At 37.5% G+C, this 17,027-nt stretch overlaps 2 protein-coding genes across 2 annotated transcripts; both read left to right on the forward strand.

Annotated features, from left to right (window-relative positions):
- The first annotated feature begins 1,588 nt into the window (after positions 1-1,588).
- Positions 1,589-8,375, forward strand: LOC139128611 (neural cell adhesion molecule 1-like). The gene is made up of 6 exons (XM_070694355.1): positions 1,589-1,676; positions 4,155-4,496; positions 5,996-6,277; positions 6,653-6,922; positions 7,771-8,031; positions 8,251-8,375. Exons 1-6 carry the CDS (start codon positions 1,613-1,615, stop codon positions 8,373-8,375), a joined length of 1,344 nt encoding a protein of 447 aa, XP_070550456.1. The 5' UTR covers positions 1,589-1,612.
- Positions 8,293-16,380, forward strand: LOC139128610 (uncharacterized). Its single transcript, XM_070694354.1, has 6 exons — positions 8,293-8,564; positions 8,848-9,144; positions 9,370-9,685; positions 13,553-13,846; positions 14,227-14,448; positions 14,824-16,380. Exons 3-6 carry the CDS (start codon positions 9,511-9,513, stop codon positions 14,922-14,924), a joined length of 792 nt encoding a protein of 263 aa, XP_070550455.1. The 5' UTR covers positions 8,293-8,564; positions 8,848-9,144; positions 9,370-9,510; the 3' UTR covers positions 14,925-16,380.
- The last annotated feature ends 647 nt before the right edge of the window (positions 16,381-17,027 follow it).

Below are 17,027 nucleotides of genomic sequence, written 5' to 3' on the forward strand. Positions count from 1 at the left end.
TCACCATTCAATTATCCCAATACCTTTCATGCTTTGTGATGTGTAATACTCTAATATTTGTGATTCATCATTGAAACTACACGATTGAATGCTTGCAAAAAGAATGCAAATCACTAATGTGGCTTACCCCCGAAAAGCGTTCCTTGGGAAACGAGAAATATAACGGTGAGTGAAAGAACCGCGACCATGCTGTCTAATTGGTTAGAAGGCAAGGATATTATAAAACCTCAGCAACATCCACGCATCGCAGAGAATCAAACTTTGCTTGTTTCCTTACTTCACCTTTGTCAGCATCTGTCACATCTATCTCCTCTAGATCTCTGACATTTAGAAATGACGTAAACACGAGCGCACAATGCCTAAATACCCTTTGAACCATAACCATTGCGTTTATTTAACCTCTAGTTGAGTGTTTCTGTTGTATATGGAGAACAACCCGTAGCTCCCTGAAAATTAAAGTTTAACAACTTTACACACAAACTGGACATGTTTACAGGATAATCTACAGTTTTTTCGTTGCTGTAAATTCCACGAACTGTAGTTAAAAGCAAACTATAACAACCTCAAAATTTTGGGCGGAAACCATTTGCCAGGATACGGATATGGATACAACGATTTGCTCTGATTACGTGACCTTTAAGCCTGTATAAAAAAAATGCTGTACATTTCTGACAAAATATATATTGTTTATGGGTCATCCCGGCATCCCGGGACAAGCCTGCATAAGGAGAATGCCGTGAATCTCTGAAAAATATTTCTTGGTTATGGCTTAAAAGACTTATAACGATGGTAATAAGGGTTTACATGAACTTGACATTTATAAAATAGGCAGCAGAATAAGGATGTCAGTGGTAATGCTTGTTTGAGATTATCTGCCTACGGCTCACAACTTTCGGTGGATAAATCGAAAGACGTTAGTTATTATGTATCCCTTTATCTATTGATTGAAGTTTCCACGTACGTCACCCACGGGATAAAATGCTGACACCCAACTTATCGGATGTAAATCGAGACACTCATTTTGACTCTTTAAGGTAATTTTTTTAATTAAAAAATCCAAATTGGCGGTATCAACTACTTTCGTTTTTTTGCTTCTTCATAACCTATTGCCTCCTTATGTCTGGTACATAGTGTACAGAAACAAATCTAGGGATTTCCTATCCTAATTTCACTAGTTTGGTAATTTATCTTCTATTTGAACGTATTAAGAGCTTCCGTGAAGTCTGGGCAAAAATTGTTTGCCATGTCATATCAAATATTCCAAGACATTAGATTTAACATGATTCGGCGACCAATTGCACAGCTTAGTGTTGTCCTTATTATGAGAAACTTCCCACATTAATAGTTTCGACAACTTGGAAACTATCTTGACGTCGACAAGCCTAGTATCATGTACACTATGTTTACGACCTAGCATTAATACAGATCGATTCTGTCGCGCTCTTTAAATTCTTGTTTACAACTTACTGCCACACCCTTTTATAGGCTGATTTTTAATAGACATGACGAAAAATAATACCAAATGTTTACTAGATCGGACAAAGAACGAAGCAACCCTTTAGCAAATACCATTTATGACAAAGTTTGGCCACTTGAAAGGAACTTATCTACGATGACGTTCTCTGTTATTGGTATTTGGCTGTTACTCCCGTTCTGCCAGGTGTTACGCGCTGATGGTATGTATCCCTTGTTCACATCACCTTTCATCGACCATTAGCGGTCATTATTGTTGGTGTTAAGGCAATAATTTTAGGTTATCACCCAATACCACCTGTTCCTGTGTCGTATTAGCTTGAGTTTCATTTGTGCTGCGTCAGACACGAAGTCGAGTGTCTGACGCAGCACAAATTACACGAATGCTGAAACAACACAAGGAACAGACTATATGGGTAATAACCGACTTATCATATACCGATGCCTATAATGTTACTAAAAGTACGAAGAACTTTAAATTTTTTAGGCTTTACTTTATTACGCCTTACGCATAAATATCGGAATATTTATGTGAACAGGCTTCATTCATAAAGTATACGACGAAGTCAACATCACGCGCGACATCGCTGCAAGTTCTCCATATCTCAATGAATCCCAACAAGAAAGACACCGGTATGCAAAAATATTCACACAGGATGAACCATTTTAAGGTGTAATATGCTATTACAATTGTAACCGATCAAAAACTGTACGTCCTCAGCTTTAAATCTATCCTGATTTCGATCGTCGTCGCACGAGCTCGCGCGGAGAGGGCGCCATTTTGTTGTTTACCTTAGAGTTGCCTTGTCAACAGTCGTCTAGCGCGCGACATCGCAGTCACGCACGCTCTACCTGGGTAGATCGTGCACAGTTCCGATGCTGTGCGAACGGCAGAATATTTGATAGAGCTTGACCAAAAACTACGAGAACTTTAACTGGAAATCCATGGGAAAACATTACAAGACTCAACATGTTATTTCCGTATTTGGCAACCAGAAATGCCCGTGTTCCTCGAAGCCCTTCATTTTTTTTATGTCGGCGACATCGCCTCGCAGGCAGGGAGCGGCAGCCATTTTGTTTGTTTACGTTGTTTACCAACAAACTGCTGATGTAGTTCGGAAAAAAACTCCAAAACTGATGACGTTTACCGTGCACATAACCACGTTTACCGTGAAATATCACGGCTGATACTTTACGGCGAATTCGAACGTCACTAGGATGAAGCAATATGGGCATGGGTATATGATAACTAGACATCATTACCCGATAAGCTTATCACCTGTTCATGTGTCGTATCTGCAAGAGTGCCCTTTGTGCTGCGTCAGACACGAGACGTAGTCGTGTGTCTGACGATTTAGGATAGTGGATATTGGATAATAACCGATTTATCATCTACCCATGCCAAGAACTTAAACTTTGGGGCTTTACTTTCATTACGCCTTGAGCGTAAATATATATTTATTTGTGTAAACAAGCTTCAATCATAACTATAAGCTTACGACGAAGTCAACATCATGCGCGATATCGCGACGAATCCTCCAAATCTCAATGAAATCACCGGGATACATAACAATTTAAGGTGCACTATGCTATTACAATGTTTATCGATAAAACACTGTATCTTACTTTAAATCTTTCCTGATTTCGATTACGCTCGATCTTACGGCGCAATGCACTGCCACCACTTTGTCTGTTTACACTGAGAGTTGCTATGTTAACAGGTGTCGCTGTCACGCCACGAGCTTACTACCTATTCGGAGGTAGATTGTGGCATGCGAACGGCGAAATATTTGCCAGAGCTTGTCTGAAAATTGAAGAACTTTAACAGAAAACCATAAGTACAAGCCTCAACATGTTATTTCAATAAATAAGCAATCTCATATATCCTTGACCCTATAAGCTTTGAAAAATTTATTTGGGTCATATCAGCAATAGTGTCATCTATGCTGCGCCGAACATTCGACTTTGTTTCTGTCTGACGCAGCACTAATGACGACCATGCTGTGATGCAACGAATAGGAAAAAGTGGGAAATAATCGATTTATCATATATCCATGCCCGAAATTGTACACGTTATCTTAAATTGTAGAGATTTACGTTCATTCCGCCAAATAAAAACATCGAAATATTTTTGTAGATGTTAACAGTCTTCATTCAAAAAGCACACGACATCTTATCACGGATGTGATCACCATCGGCGACAATTCTGTCTCGATGAACCTCACAAGAAAACATATTAACGGGACCCAAATAAAGTCGCAGGGGAAGAACATTATGTTGTGTCAATCAAAACTACCCTCTGCTAAATAAATCCCCCGTTCCTATTGCCATCGATCGCGAAACAAACTGAAGTTGCGGGAGCCGTTTGTTTGTGTAAACAGCAAGTTGTCAACAACACCGTACCGTCAATAGGGAGAGGCAGTCATTTTCTTTCTTAATTGTGTTGATCATTAAAGTCAAACGTATTTCCGGGACTCTCAAAAGCTGTTTTTAGTGTTTTGCACATATTCTGCAGAATTTTTTAACCTATACTAATGATGATGTCGCTTCATTATGGCGACATTTGCCGAATGAGCCATGACATATTTTACAGTAAATATCGAGACATACGATAAGAGTCATTTTGAGAGTCCCGGAAATACGTAATTGTATTGAAATCCATTATGTTTTTGTAATGACAGGAAAGAGAGTCGTTGCTGAGAAATGGATCAGCCCATTAAATGATACAACGATTGTTATGAAAAACGGTCAATCTGCCAAACTTCCCTGTGCAGTGAATGTCACCGACGATGATTCTGGTTGGCCAAGATGGTCTCAGGTATCACCGTTGGAGAGGTTTGTGGCAGCTGGCACTACTGTAGACCCAATAAAATGTCCCAACTGTGAGATTGTTGGTGACCACTCAAAGGGAGAATACAACTTACTGATAAAGGATGCTCTCGCCAATACCGACGAAGGCCAGTGGGAATGCCGAATGTTTGAAGCCATTCCTAACAGTCTGAATGTAGAGCTGATTTTACTTGGTAATTCCATTATTGATAAATAAGTTTTTAGTTTCTTTCCGTCATTGAGCTACCATAATTCTATATATTTTAATATGCAATTTAAACACGTATAGTGATGATAAAATGACGCTGACTGCCAATATACGCTTTTTTCAAACTATTTATAAGTAATTTAGTGGCTTCTTCGATGTCTGGTAGCAGATACATTTCCCGCCAAATCTCTTTTTGAGTCCAAAAAGCGTTTTCATTGTAGACGCCAAGTTGGCGCTGGCGTACACGTTCAGGTGCAAAAGTCCGTTTGGCTTCGCGTTACGTGACCATTTCAGGTGGCACGCGCAAGTAATGATTCTACTCGGCTCGAGTTCCCGTAGTCCGCATCACAGAGACAGCTCAATGCTAACCCGAGTCGACGAAGAAATTTTTCATAAAAATAACGAAAATACATGAATATTTTTGAGTATGTCACTATCATATATCCAACTAACAATGTGCATAAATGATTCACAGTTTATATCATAATTTGATACCTAAAGATGAGATTAAATTTACACGTTGTACAGCAGCGTTTTGTAATATGACGCATTTTGTAACAACTTACGCAAAATGTAATAAGGGTATTAGCATTTTGTAATAAAATATTGTCATCAGTTTGTGGCTATACCACTTGTAAAATGGTGCCACGCTCTGCTCGCTGACACGATCGAAACCTGCACTAGGCGGGAGCAAACGCCATTGCTGTGTATAGACCTTTTCCCGGTTATCCCACAATGCATTGCAGTGACTTATATCGAACACAGTATATAAGCTCAAAACAGCGAAAACATGTTGATTTGTTTTGTACAACGGATGTTTAAAGAAGAATGACACAAATTTGCAATACCAAATAATGCCAGTGTGTAATCTAACCATTAGCAACGAAAATATAGGTCAGGATGCACCCTGTCATAGAGTTCTATGATTAACGTACCCTGCGTGTACCCTACGGCTCAAAAAGTTCTATGCATAACGTACGCTTTGTATACCCTGGCGCACACTGCATCATGGAACCGGTAAAAGAACTATGGCGGTACCCAAGCGTGCGGGCTAACTGCGTTCCTTCGATGACGTAACAACATGGCGGCAGCATTATTAGGGAAACAGTAAAAGTTGCCAGGCGATACCGCATCTTAAAATGCGAATTTAATGCACAAGCAATGCAAAAATAACAAAAAAATTGACAAGCCGATAATAGATGGATTGCGCTACAGCTCCAATGGGTCAAGAAACGTTTTATTTTCATGTCATAGGCCCTTTAATTGTTTAATGAATTGTCTTGTTCGAAATACGCTAACAATCACATTGCACTATAATTTATTCATGAAAATATGTTACAAGTGAGTTTATTTTTATCTTTCTTTCCAAAAGTTTCTTTCTTTTTTTCTTTAATTCGATAATTCGTTTTCTTTCTTTGATTTATTTCCTTTGTCTAGTTAAGCCAGCATATTCCTTGTAATGACGTAAATTTGTTTATCTGTTAGATGAAAATCTTACCTGCTCAGTTGAGCCCATTGGACCCGGATATACAATCATAAGTGGTGAAAACATGACTTTAACCTGTGACCTGAACAAAGCACCACCTCCTGGTGAGCTTGCCTGGACTGTCAATGGTAATGACGTCATCGCTTCAACCAACGGAACCCTGATATGGGAAGCCACATTCAACGAGACAAATAAAGACGACGTCTATACATGTACTTACAGATACCGTACTTTAGTGGAACCAGTTACTTGCGAAAACGACATCACTTTCAATATTCAATGTACGTTATCGCTTCTTTCTTTCTTTCTTTGATACTTTTTTTTTATCGATTTGACTGAGGCTACAACTGAAAGCCAGTTAAAAGGCTGCCGACGGGTAACTATTGTAGATTAATAGTCCTGTTTAAAATTACTCAACTGGAGTTCATTTTTTATGATGATGACGCTGACGACGACGACAACGACGACGACGATGATGATGACAATGATAATTGCTGTTGTCGTCATCATGATATTTTCAATGTAGATTTTAATAATATTGTTGTCGCCCTTTCCGCTATCTATATCTATACCTAAATTTTTAATCAGCACTATTATATACATCAAACTAAGATAATAATATACTTCGTTGTTTTTATTTTTTTCCATGTAAACAGACTGTCCAAAATATGTTATGATACATCATGAAAACGGTGGAAAAGTGAAAGAATTTGACTCATTTTTTGCAACGTGTTACACAAACAGCAATCCAGCAGCCAACTACACCTGGTACGACCCCAGTGGACAAGTTTTCACAGCAGGTCCCAACCTGACTATAGATATTATCGACAGAACTTATAGCGGAACATATCTATGTGAAGCAGCCACTGCTCTCTATGACAATACACAATGCAATAAGTCCAGTACAATTCATGTTGATGTCCAGTGTAAGGTTTAACTTATAGTTCTCATCAATTTTAGTTTACAAACAACAAACTAAAAAAATACAACGCTTTTCAGAATTAGAGCGCGAAGCCACTGCAGTGAACTGCAATAAAACTGCTCACACTAATTAGTTTCAGCTGTAGGCAGCTGGCAAAGTCGACAACATTGTATGTCCCATGCAGACAGTCTGTCTGGGGAAGTTGAAATAAAAGATTTGTACATGGACCAGTGCATGGTAATGTTACATTGTATCTTAATCTTGAACACAGGGTGCCAATCGTAAACTCTCATTTACAACTCGAGCCTCAGCAGAGCTAGTTTTGCCTTTGTACAAGCAGACTTTTTGGTCTTTATCAAGTAGCCTTGTTCAACACCAAAGTGGCCACGGCTACAGCTGAAACTAATTAGTGTAAGCAGTTTATTGCAGTTCACTGCAGTGGCTTCGCGCTCTAATTCTGAAAAGCGTTGTAATGATTGATCGAATGATTGATGATGATGATGATGGTGGTGTGTGGTGGTGCTGGGGTGATGATGATGATGATGATTATTGTTATTTTAAAATAACAATAACGCCAATAACAACAACACTAGCAATATTAAAACAAAAACAACAATAATAAGAATAATAATAATACTAATATGTAGTAGTAGTAGTAGTAGTAGTAGTAGTAGTAGTAGTATAGTAGTAGTAGTAGTAGTAGTAGTAGTAGTATAAATGTAAAAAGTACCAGTTAAATATTTTGATATTTTAAATTATAAAATTATTTAATTATCTATATAAATTTGATATTTGATGGATTAATGGACTTATTTTCGATTTGCATTATTTATTTGTTCGTATATCCAATAGATCCTATAAAGGTTACGACGCCGCAGTCTGTTGAATCACTGGTCGGGGATGATCTTAACGTCACGTGCCAAGTGTCTGCCAACCCTGCTGAAGATAGTGTGGAGTGGTTTCGTGGCTCAAAACTTATGTCTGACAATTCCCAGTTGATTATTGACGACATTAGAAGACAAGATGCGGGAACACATCACTGTAACTCGACAAATACACTCTATGACGGCAGTGTTTTCTCCCAGAGCTCAGCAACCGTTATACATGTAGAGTGTAAGTGCATGGTTTTTTGAAATTTTGACTTGTCTAAAATGTAATATGTCGTTCACCTTTATATAAGTAGTCTAGTCAATACTCTCTGTCCTCCTTCAGATTCAAGGAAAGAAAACCTAATTAAATTAGTCTACAACAGTTTATATCTGCATAACGAGGCAACATAATTTGTGTAACGAACTTTTGACTCTACAATCATGGTGTTTTATTTACCCACAGGTCATAGTCAGTGGGTGAACATCCCAGCTGACACTGCTCTACAAAAAATGGAAACATCACTCTCCACTGCGCGGTGTGTGGAAATGAATCCAACCCACCCGGATGGTCACAGCGTTGGCCAATAGACAGAGAGGTGTCTGACGGCACTCTCGTTGACCGTAATGCATGCCCCAAGTGTAGTATTACAGGAGACCAGACGAAAGGGGAATATGATTTGAGCATCACTTTTATGGGCGACAAAGACACAGGAATTTGGCGATGTACACAATTTAAAGGAGAACCTGGTTTTTATGAAGCGATTATTGCATTTCCAAGTGAGAAACATAACCATTTTACTATCGATACAACAATACGCACTTACAATTTGCTAAGGGGCTTCAAATAGCTTCCATACAATTTATCTGCACTGCACCTATCAACTCAAACAATCGCTTTGAATCAAAGCATATGAAAAATTAACGTTTTTTTATACTGTGTAATTGGTATTGTAATATCCGTTTTGAACAAGCCGGAAAAAAGTTCCAGTCGTGTCATGCCAACACCTCTATTGAAAATCTGAATGTTATCTGTAGATCATTGTTATTACTTTCATACTAGGCACCTGTACCCATGTAAGTGTAACAGTTACGAATGGAGCCCTGGCTGCAACAGGGAATATCTATGATGTGTACGAAGATAGCGATATCACCCTTCAATGCACATCATTCGGATGTGAAGCCCCCTGTGTGGACCTGGCATGGTTCAAGGATGACATTTTGGTACCAGCTTCAAACAACTCACACGAAATCAATATGACTGTGCGTCACAACGATGACAAGGCCCGTATTTACTGCAAGGTTTCAAATGAAGAGACACAAGGGATGATAGAAAACTATGTTGAATTACGCGTTCACCGTGAGTAGAACAATGTTTTTAAAAAAGTAGTTTCATTTGCATTGAATTTAAACGTGTAATGTGGCAGCTCGCCGGAGGCGGAGATGTGTTTCCAGTAATGTGTCCTTGTATTTATCCTTTCTCTTTCTGCAGTTTTGCATCGAAAAACATTACAGGAATGCTCTCACTGCAGATGTCTGTGTAAGGAAAGTGCATTCATACATTTGTTTTGATAATTTATCACAGGAAGATTACAATGGCGTACCAAACCACGTGATATATCGACCTTTGAGGGTCAGAGAGTGACTTTGGAATGCGCCCTGTATGGTTTAGAATCGAGCCTACCAGGATGGTCCCAAAGAGAACCGATAGACAGAGAGGTGTCTGATGGCACGACTGTGGACCGTAGAGTTTTGCAGTACGTGTGATATCACTGGCAACCAGTTAGAGGGCGAGTATTTTTTAACTATCGACCCATTTAAAGCGGTCGATGCGGGGACTTGGAGATGTACACAATTCATGGCAGAACCGAATTACTACGAAGCACGCATCACACTAAAATGTAAGTCATGTTGTGTCGCAAATTATGAAAGAGTCGGGCAACTTCAATACATTATACATTAGATAGATAGCGATAACACTATTCTACACTACGAAATATTGCTGTTCGAGTATTTGTCAACTACCTTCTTCAGATGAATGTGTGGTTAAAGGCCCTGGCAGTAAAATATTAACAGTACCAGCAGACAGATACGTTGTAACTCATGTGAAGGCATATCTAATCCTTTGTTACGCCTACTGGATTTACAGTTGCGTGTGATTCGATAAATGGCGGCGGATTTGTCGTATGCATTAGAAACCAGATGTGAACTGAATGCGCTCACGTGTTTTACAACAGTTTCATTAATAGAAGTACGCTTCACAGAATAATCAGATTATATCACTATATGTAGCAGGTTTAATCAGCTTTTACATAGTACTCTTAGAGTTAAATCGAATTAATAAACAGCTCATTTGCATATTAAAGCTTTATTTAATATGCAAATGAGCTGTTTATTAATTTGACACAGCTAAATGCTTCATTGTGCCAATTACATATCTACCAGATCAACTTTGTAGCTCGTTTCATCACATGAGATGCTGTGATTTTGGAGTAGTATCACTAATTACAGTATTCATTAAATATGCAAATGAACCCTTAATTAACTTGACACTACTAAATGCTTTACAACACAGTTAGATATCTGTCTGATCAGTATCTGCAGCAGATTTCATCAAATTTGGTGCATTTATTTCATTGACATGACATTCACACTATCATCATAATATTCTGAGATGTCATATGTGAAAAGTTTCATGAAATTTTGGGCAATATTTCTTGATATATGTCGACACTGTCATTACTGTCTCCATAGGGAAACCATTATATGAAAAAAAATGATATGTCATAACTTCATTAATATGCAAGCCACACAAACCAAAATCTAATCAAGTTCTTACAATTAGCATATAGTACCTGTCTAATACACCTGACTTGAATCTGTTCAGGCGTTTTTGAGTTATCATGTAAACAGACAGACATACACACAAACACACACTCACACACAGGGACAGACAGACAGACAGACATCGCTATGACATTAGCTCATGTGTGTGAACACGTGGGCTAAAAAGGAAATTAGGAAACGCAATGGATTAAGCCCAGCGGCGCTATCATTGGCTAGTACCCTCAGTACAGAATCTCAACCCACACGCTGCTGTCGCGTGAAAGTTGGAAACTCATCCTAAAGCGCCGGTCCGGCTGGAAATCGCACCCAAAAATGGACAGAAGATCATTTTTGACACAAAAAGGATAGTACTTAGGTATAAATTCGAAGATATATTATGTTAGAAACCATAGATACCGGTCTTTTTGTGGCGTTTTGTTTGGGAAATCGGTCTCCGAACTCGGCGATGTGTGCGTATAGGGGCTATTGAGTTTCTTAGTGCCGCGCATCTAATACACCCACGCAGCGGCCGTCTTTTATCGAACAACACGCAACTTTGACACTAGATATTGTTTGTTTATCACTGCACCACACACTTGCCAACGGAATCCATGTGCAGACAATGGTTACAGTGTCAGGTTTCAATGCCTTCCGAAATGTCTATATGTTATACAATCGTTTTCTTATGGAAACATAACAATCACAATACACGCTTGTATCCAGTATCAAGCTTTAAGAGTACGATACCAGTCCACCCAATAATAAAGTCGTTTGTCGAAATGCATTGGTCACATACGTCATATGCACATGTTTTACCGATGGAATTTAGCGTCACAACTTTACTGTTAACCTGATTGCCACCAAGATTTGTCTATTTACGAGCAGAATTATACATTTGATGTGAAAAATTCAGGTTTAATTTTCAAGATATAATACCGATTCGTTCATCAAGGACATTGACTTAAAGAAAAAGACAATTGAGTTCTTTGTTGTGATAAAAACAGCGGGCCGGGGGGGAGCATATTTTACTGCGGTATGCAGCTTGCTCAGAAAGTTAGATTTCCTCCCTTTTTACAACAGATGACTTAGATGAAAAGAAAAGAAAGAGAATACATACACATACATTATGCTTCTACTTCTGACAAAGGAGTCATACTTCAAAATTCGACCATTTGTCTAAAAACTTTCTGTAGCTCTCATTTCTTTTTGCAATGTAAAGTTCAGTCTGCTTTGAAGTTCTAATATTTAACTTAACTAATCTTAAAGAAGGGATAATCTTCTTAATTTTACAGTCAAAAATTGTTTTCTTTACTATCAATAACAAATAATTTAGAAGATCAGAGAAAGAGGTGTCACCAGCAAAATTGTTTAGCGGATAGCTTTTGTGGGGCTTCAGTCGAGAACACCCCATAACAAAACAAAACCATTCCAAATACACTGGATACTTTCACATTCAACAAAAAGATGCATCAAGGTCTCTTCTACTCGTTCAAAAAGGTACAAAGACTACTCTTTGTACGAGGAGGGTTCATTTTGTACAGTCTTCTGTTTGTATAAATCAAATTGTGTACTAATTTCCATTGAAAGTCTTGTAACTTGGATTCTAGAGACACTTTAAAGGGTAACAAAAATATTTCTGGCCATTCCTCTGTATCAATGGTGAACAAATGTGAGAAATAAAATTTACATTTTGCTGGTATGAAATATTTGGATGAAAAATGCTTTCTAATATCTCTTACTTTGCAGCTAGATAAGCAAACAAACTTTGTTTTGAGAAAGATTCCAATTGGCAATACTGGTCTTACTAGGACAGAGTCACATTTTTTCCACTTCAATGGAATGGCATCGAGAATACCCAACCAAAACATAAAATGGTTTAAATTACAACCAAGAGCTTTAAAATCAGCTTGATTTTTGAATTTAGAATTGTTCCCAAAATATATGATAAATAAATAATACCTTTTTGTACAGATATGGATGAAAAACAGATTTGTTATCAATAAGAATATTTGCATTATTCCATATAACCTGCTCCACTGGAGGAGTGGAGGAAAACGGATTGATTTCCTGCCAACAGTACAGCATACTTTCATAGAACTTTGGAAGCCAAATGGGCAACACTTTAACATCATAGTTACAATGGAAAATTAACTCATTTCCAATATCTTTTGTAAAGTAAGAAAAGAAAAGCTTCCACGGATGATTGACAGAGTCAGATAGATAACGTTGAATCCATGAAATTCTATATGCCTTATACAATGAAAAAATATCAATCATGTTGATGCCACCTTCCCCTATGTTACCAATTAAAGTATTCCTACTCACCCTATCTGGACCATTCCACAAAAAATTATGAATAATACCATTAATTAACTTCAGATCACTAGTTTTAATATTTATCATATTGAAGATATAAAGAATTTGGAATACAAGGGTTTTAATAATTTGCACTTTGCCAATCAATGTAAGACCTCTCATTTCCACAAATTAATCAACGAAATTATCGACTTCAAAGGGCTTGTAAAAAAGGGAAGAGCTCGAAATAAAAAAAAATGTAAAAAAAAAAGTTGTATTTCCTTGGTCAAGTTTCACTATTCAGAGCAACTTACAGAGTCAATTTGTATATAATTCAATTATAACAGTAAAATTCAGCCAACCAATTGGATAACAGCTTCCGATATGCTGTACATTAGCCCTATTTTAAGCACCATGTTGCAAATAAAATGTACGCATGCTCAAAAGCAACAACAAAAGTATCTTGCTATGTTGGTTATTTAATGAGCTTGTAGGTGCGTTTTATTGGTGGTGTATAACCTGAGTTCGTGAGTATTTCTGTTAACAATCCCCCAGGCATCTCTTTATTGACGTTTCAGGCACTAACATTTTCAAAACCTGTTTGTATTTTCAATCAATTGACTCCGTTTTTGCTATTTCCAATCAAGGTAATTGTTCAGAAGCAGACATCACAGTAAAGAGTGGGGCATATTTCAAAGAGGAAGGCGTGTACAGAACAAGAGAAGGCGACACAGTGATCCTTATTTGCTCATTGTTAGTATGTCAGGGAGAATGTGAGAATTTTGCTTGGTACGAGGATGATGAACTGATACCAGACAATGACTCAGACGAACTTCACATAAAAGCACACCGTTCACACACTGGAAGAAAATTCTCATGCAGTGACTCGGAAAATGTGATTCCGGCGAAGAACCGTAGGAATATCGAACTAGACGTGTTATGTAAGTGATAATGTGCTTTTGTCGTGTATGATGTGATTAAACTGAAATATATCGTGTGTTACACCCAATCTGTTGGTCAGTTTCTCTATATTTTGTCAACGCACGTGCGATTTTGTTCGTTAAGCGTTTTCACTGTCGATTCGATGTAAATTTATTCAGAGTCATAGATTAACTGATTACTCATGTTTCAAAACAGATTTTTTATTTGCCTATCTAGTCTATCTGTCTGCCTGTTTTCCGCTTGTCGCCCAGACAACAAGTATTACGAAAACTCGTCTTCACTAGTCTTCCTTTCCAATGGACTATATTAATGTTTCTCTCTTTCTGATATTTGTTTCATTCTCGGCTATCTGTTGGACGATCTTTTCGCTATCACCAAGTTCCCCCGGAGAAAACTGTGATATCAAAAGGGAATAACACGTGCCCTGTTAACCTGACGTGTTCATGTGAAAGTAACCCACAGGCAACTTACAGCTGGAATGACTTCGACAAGGAGGGCGCAACAATTGAAATCTCTCCACCCGAAGACGTTGAGGTCAGTTGCACGTCATCCAATGATTTAGGACATGACACTTCTGATACAGTTCTCATTCAAAAATGCGGTAAGTTTAATTTATAGTCACACTTTCGTTAATTCAACTTAACCGTATGCCAAGACGGCCATATAGCTATTACAGAACATACATCGAAATAGCTATAAGATATGCACGTATCGAAAAATTTCATTAATTTCTTGTGATATATTTTACAGATGTAATTTGGAATTTAAGTAGCCGAAGCAGTATCAGCATCAACGACACAACTACTACTAGTTGTACTACTACTACTACTACTACTACTACTACTACTACTACTACTACTACTACTACTACTCACTTGTACTACTACTACTACTACTACTACTACTACTACTACTACTTTAATTATTTAATGTCGTTTTTATGCTGTTGAAAATAATCACAATTTCTCCTGTGCAGGTATTTCTGGCGTAATGACAACAAACAACTTACGAAGCACCCTTGGGACAGTAACGCTGTTTACAGTTTTGTCGTCACTTGTTTCAACCTTTCCTCTTTGAAGTGTCCGGGAATTTATTTCTTTGTTTTGATATCTTTATTTATCCAACAAATCTACATTGATGTTATGTAGACATGAAAGACAAAGATGAGAGGAAATGTCACGGTGGAAGAAATTAATATATTGAATGATTCAAACATCTAAAACATTATTTCATTATTACTTTTTATCAAGTTACGGCTCTTTCGACCCGAGCCAGGAAAGTTTATTTGACCAACTTTACAAAACACAGATTGTTTACACGGGTGTGTCCTTGATTTTGTCTCTTTCAACATTTTGCAACTCACAAACACTTATCATGACAGCTAGAATGCATAAATGGCGTCACGACCATGGTAGGTTCAATTAATGTGGTCTATGTTCCCTAATCGACTACAGCCTCGTGCGAAATAAGATGATACCGACCCGCTCGTAGTTTCAAGGGCAAACATTTATACGAAGCAACTGTTGGAGCAGAATCATGGCCATTGTATCACATGACTAAACGAATTCCGCTACACGCACCACTAATCTAGCCGAGTCTCAAACTAACTGACGACGTGGGTGACTGTGCGCCATGTACTCTCCCTTCGCCTTGTGTGTGCCGTGACTGTGTACCATATACTGTTCCTTTGCCTTGTGTGTGCTGTGGATAGGCCGATGGTTAGTGTTGTAGTCAATACTGGCAGAAGAGAAAATAACGAAGTTGATACATGCAATGAGACGTACTTTAATCACTCAAAAACATTGTTTAACAAACATATTACTTAGCAACAACTGTTTGGGTGTTGCCAAGGACGACAGTTCGAAGGTCATAGAATACTTGACCTGATATTCTGTGCATAGTGTCAAGGATCGTCTTAATTTATGACTTTGTTATTTGTATTTTCTATTGATTGGTAAAAACTTGTGGCTGCCTCTTTCGTCGCAACATAGCTACAGAGGAAATAACTTTACCTTAGGATCTCTGTAAATTTATTAACAGTCTTGACTGTGTGATATCGGTCAACTTATTATACATCCCGGCAGTAATTTGAATGAATTTGAGGTTGTTTGATGACAGCAGACCGAAATTCGATCTTTATATATATATTTTTATGCGAAACATTTAACGGAATTAGTATGGGAGATTCATCATAATGTCATTTTATTTACAAATGTATCCATTACATTGCTCCAAACTACTTATGTGACATGATTTGTTTATATATTCCAAATCGTAATTTGAGATGTGCTGATCAGTTTAAATTCAGCCAAAACAGGTCACGTATTAAGCAATATGGGGACCGTGCTTTCAGTCTTGCGGCCCCCGTTTCGATGCTCCCCTACACTTTGTTCTCTTAAATCAAACCTTAAGACGCACCTTAGCCTTTCGTTAATATTTTATGTACTTTTTGGTGATTTAAGGTTACCAGATGAGTTGTTGTGCAAAGTGTTGTTTTAGTTGAATTTTAAATTTTTATTACTTGTATGTTTTTCTTTAAAAGTTGTGAACTTTTTCTCATTTTATTTGCATATTTTACATTTTTTTTAAAAGTAGTGTAATTTTAAAGCGTCTTTGATCACTTTTTATCACAGTGGATATAGACACTTTTATAAATAAATAAATTATTATTATTATTATTATTATTATTACAATTATTATTATTATTATTATAAATAAGAAGAAAAATCCAGTAGACAATGTGTTCAAGAACTGTATGCAAATTATTCTCTCTTATATACTGCTATTTTGTTTTTTGTTTGTTGGACTTCCATGGTATTTTTAGTTGCCCATAAACATGATAAATGGTAGCTGAAGGAAATTCGTTTCCAAATGTACAGTTCAGCCTGCCATGTATCGAACTCAGTTACTCGGAAATAAAACAGAATAAACAAGAGGTTGAGAAAAAGATTTGGGACTCTTGCCAATTAAGGGTCACAGGTCAAACGTTTCACAATACTTCTTATCTGTACATAGGTTATCAAGCCGAATAAATATACAACGTATATACATGTATATATGTCGCTATATTATCCAACATACAACTGTCTCTGCTGTGTTTTTTCCTTCTAATATTGTGAAGTAGCTACTGGGAAAACTGAATACTTAAAATATCCCGTGGCATTCTGTCTAAAATGGTAT

The sequence above is a fragment of the Ptychodera flava genome, unplaced genomic scaffold (assembly GCF_041260155.1).
Source record: "Ptychodera flava strain L36383 unplaced genomic scaffold, AS_Pfla_20210202 Scaffold_61__1_contigs__length_779756_pilon, whole genome shotgun sequence".
NCBI classification, from domain to species: domain Eukaryota; kingdom Metazoa; phylum Hemichordata; class Enteropneusta; family Ptychoderidae; genus Ptychodera; species Ptychodera flava.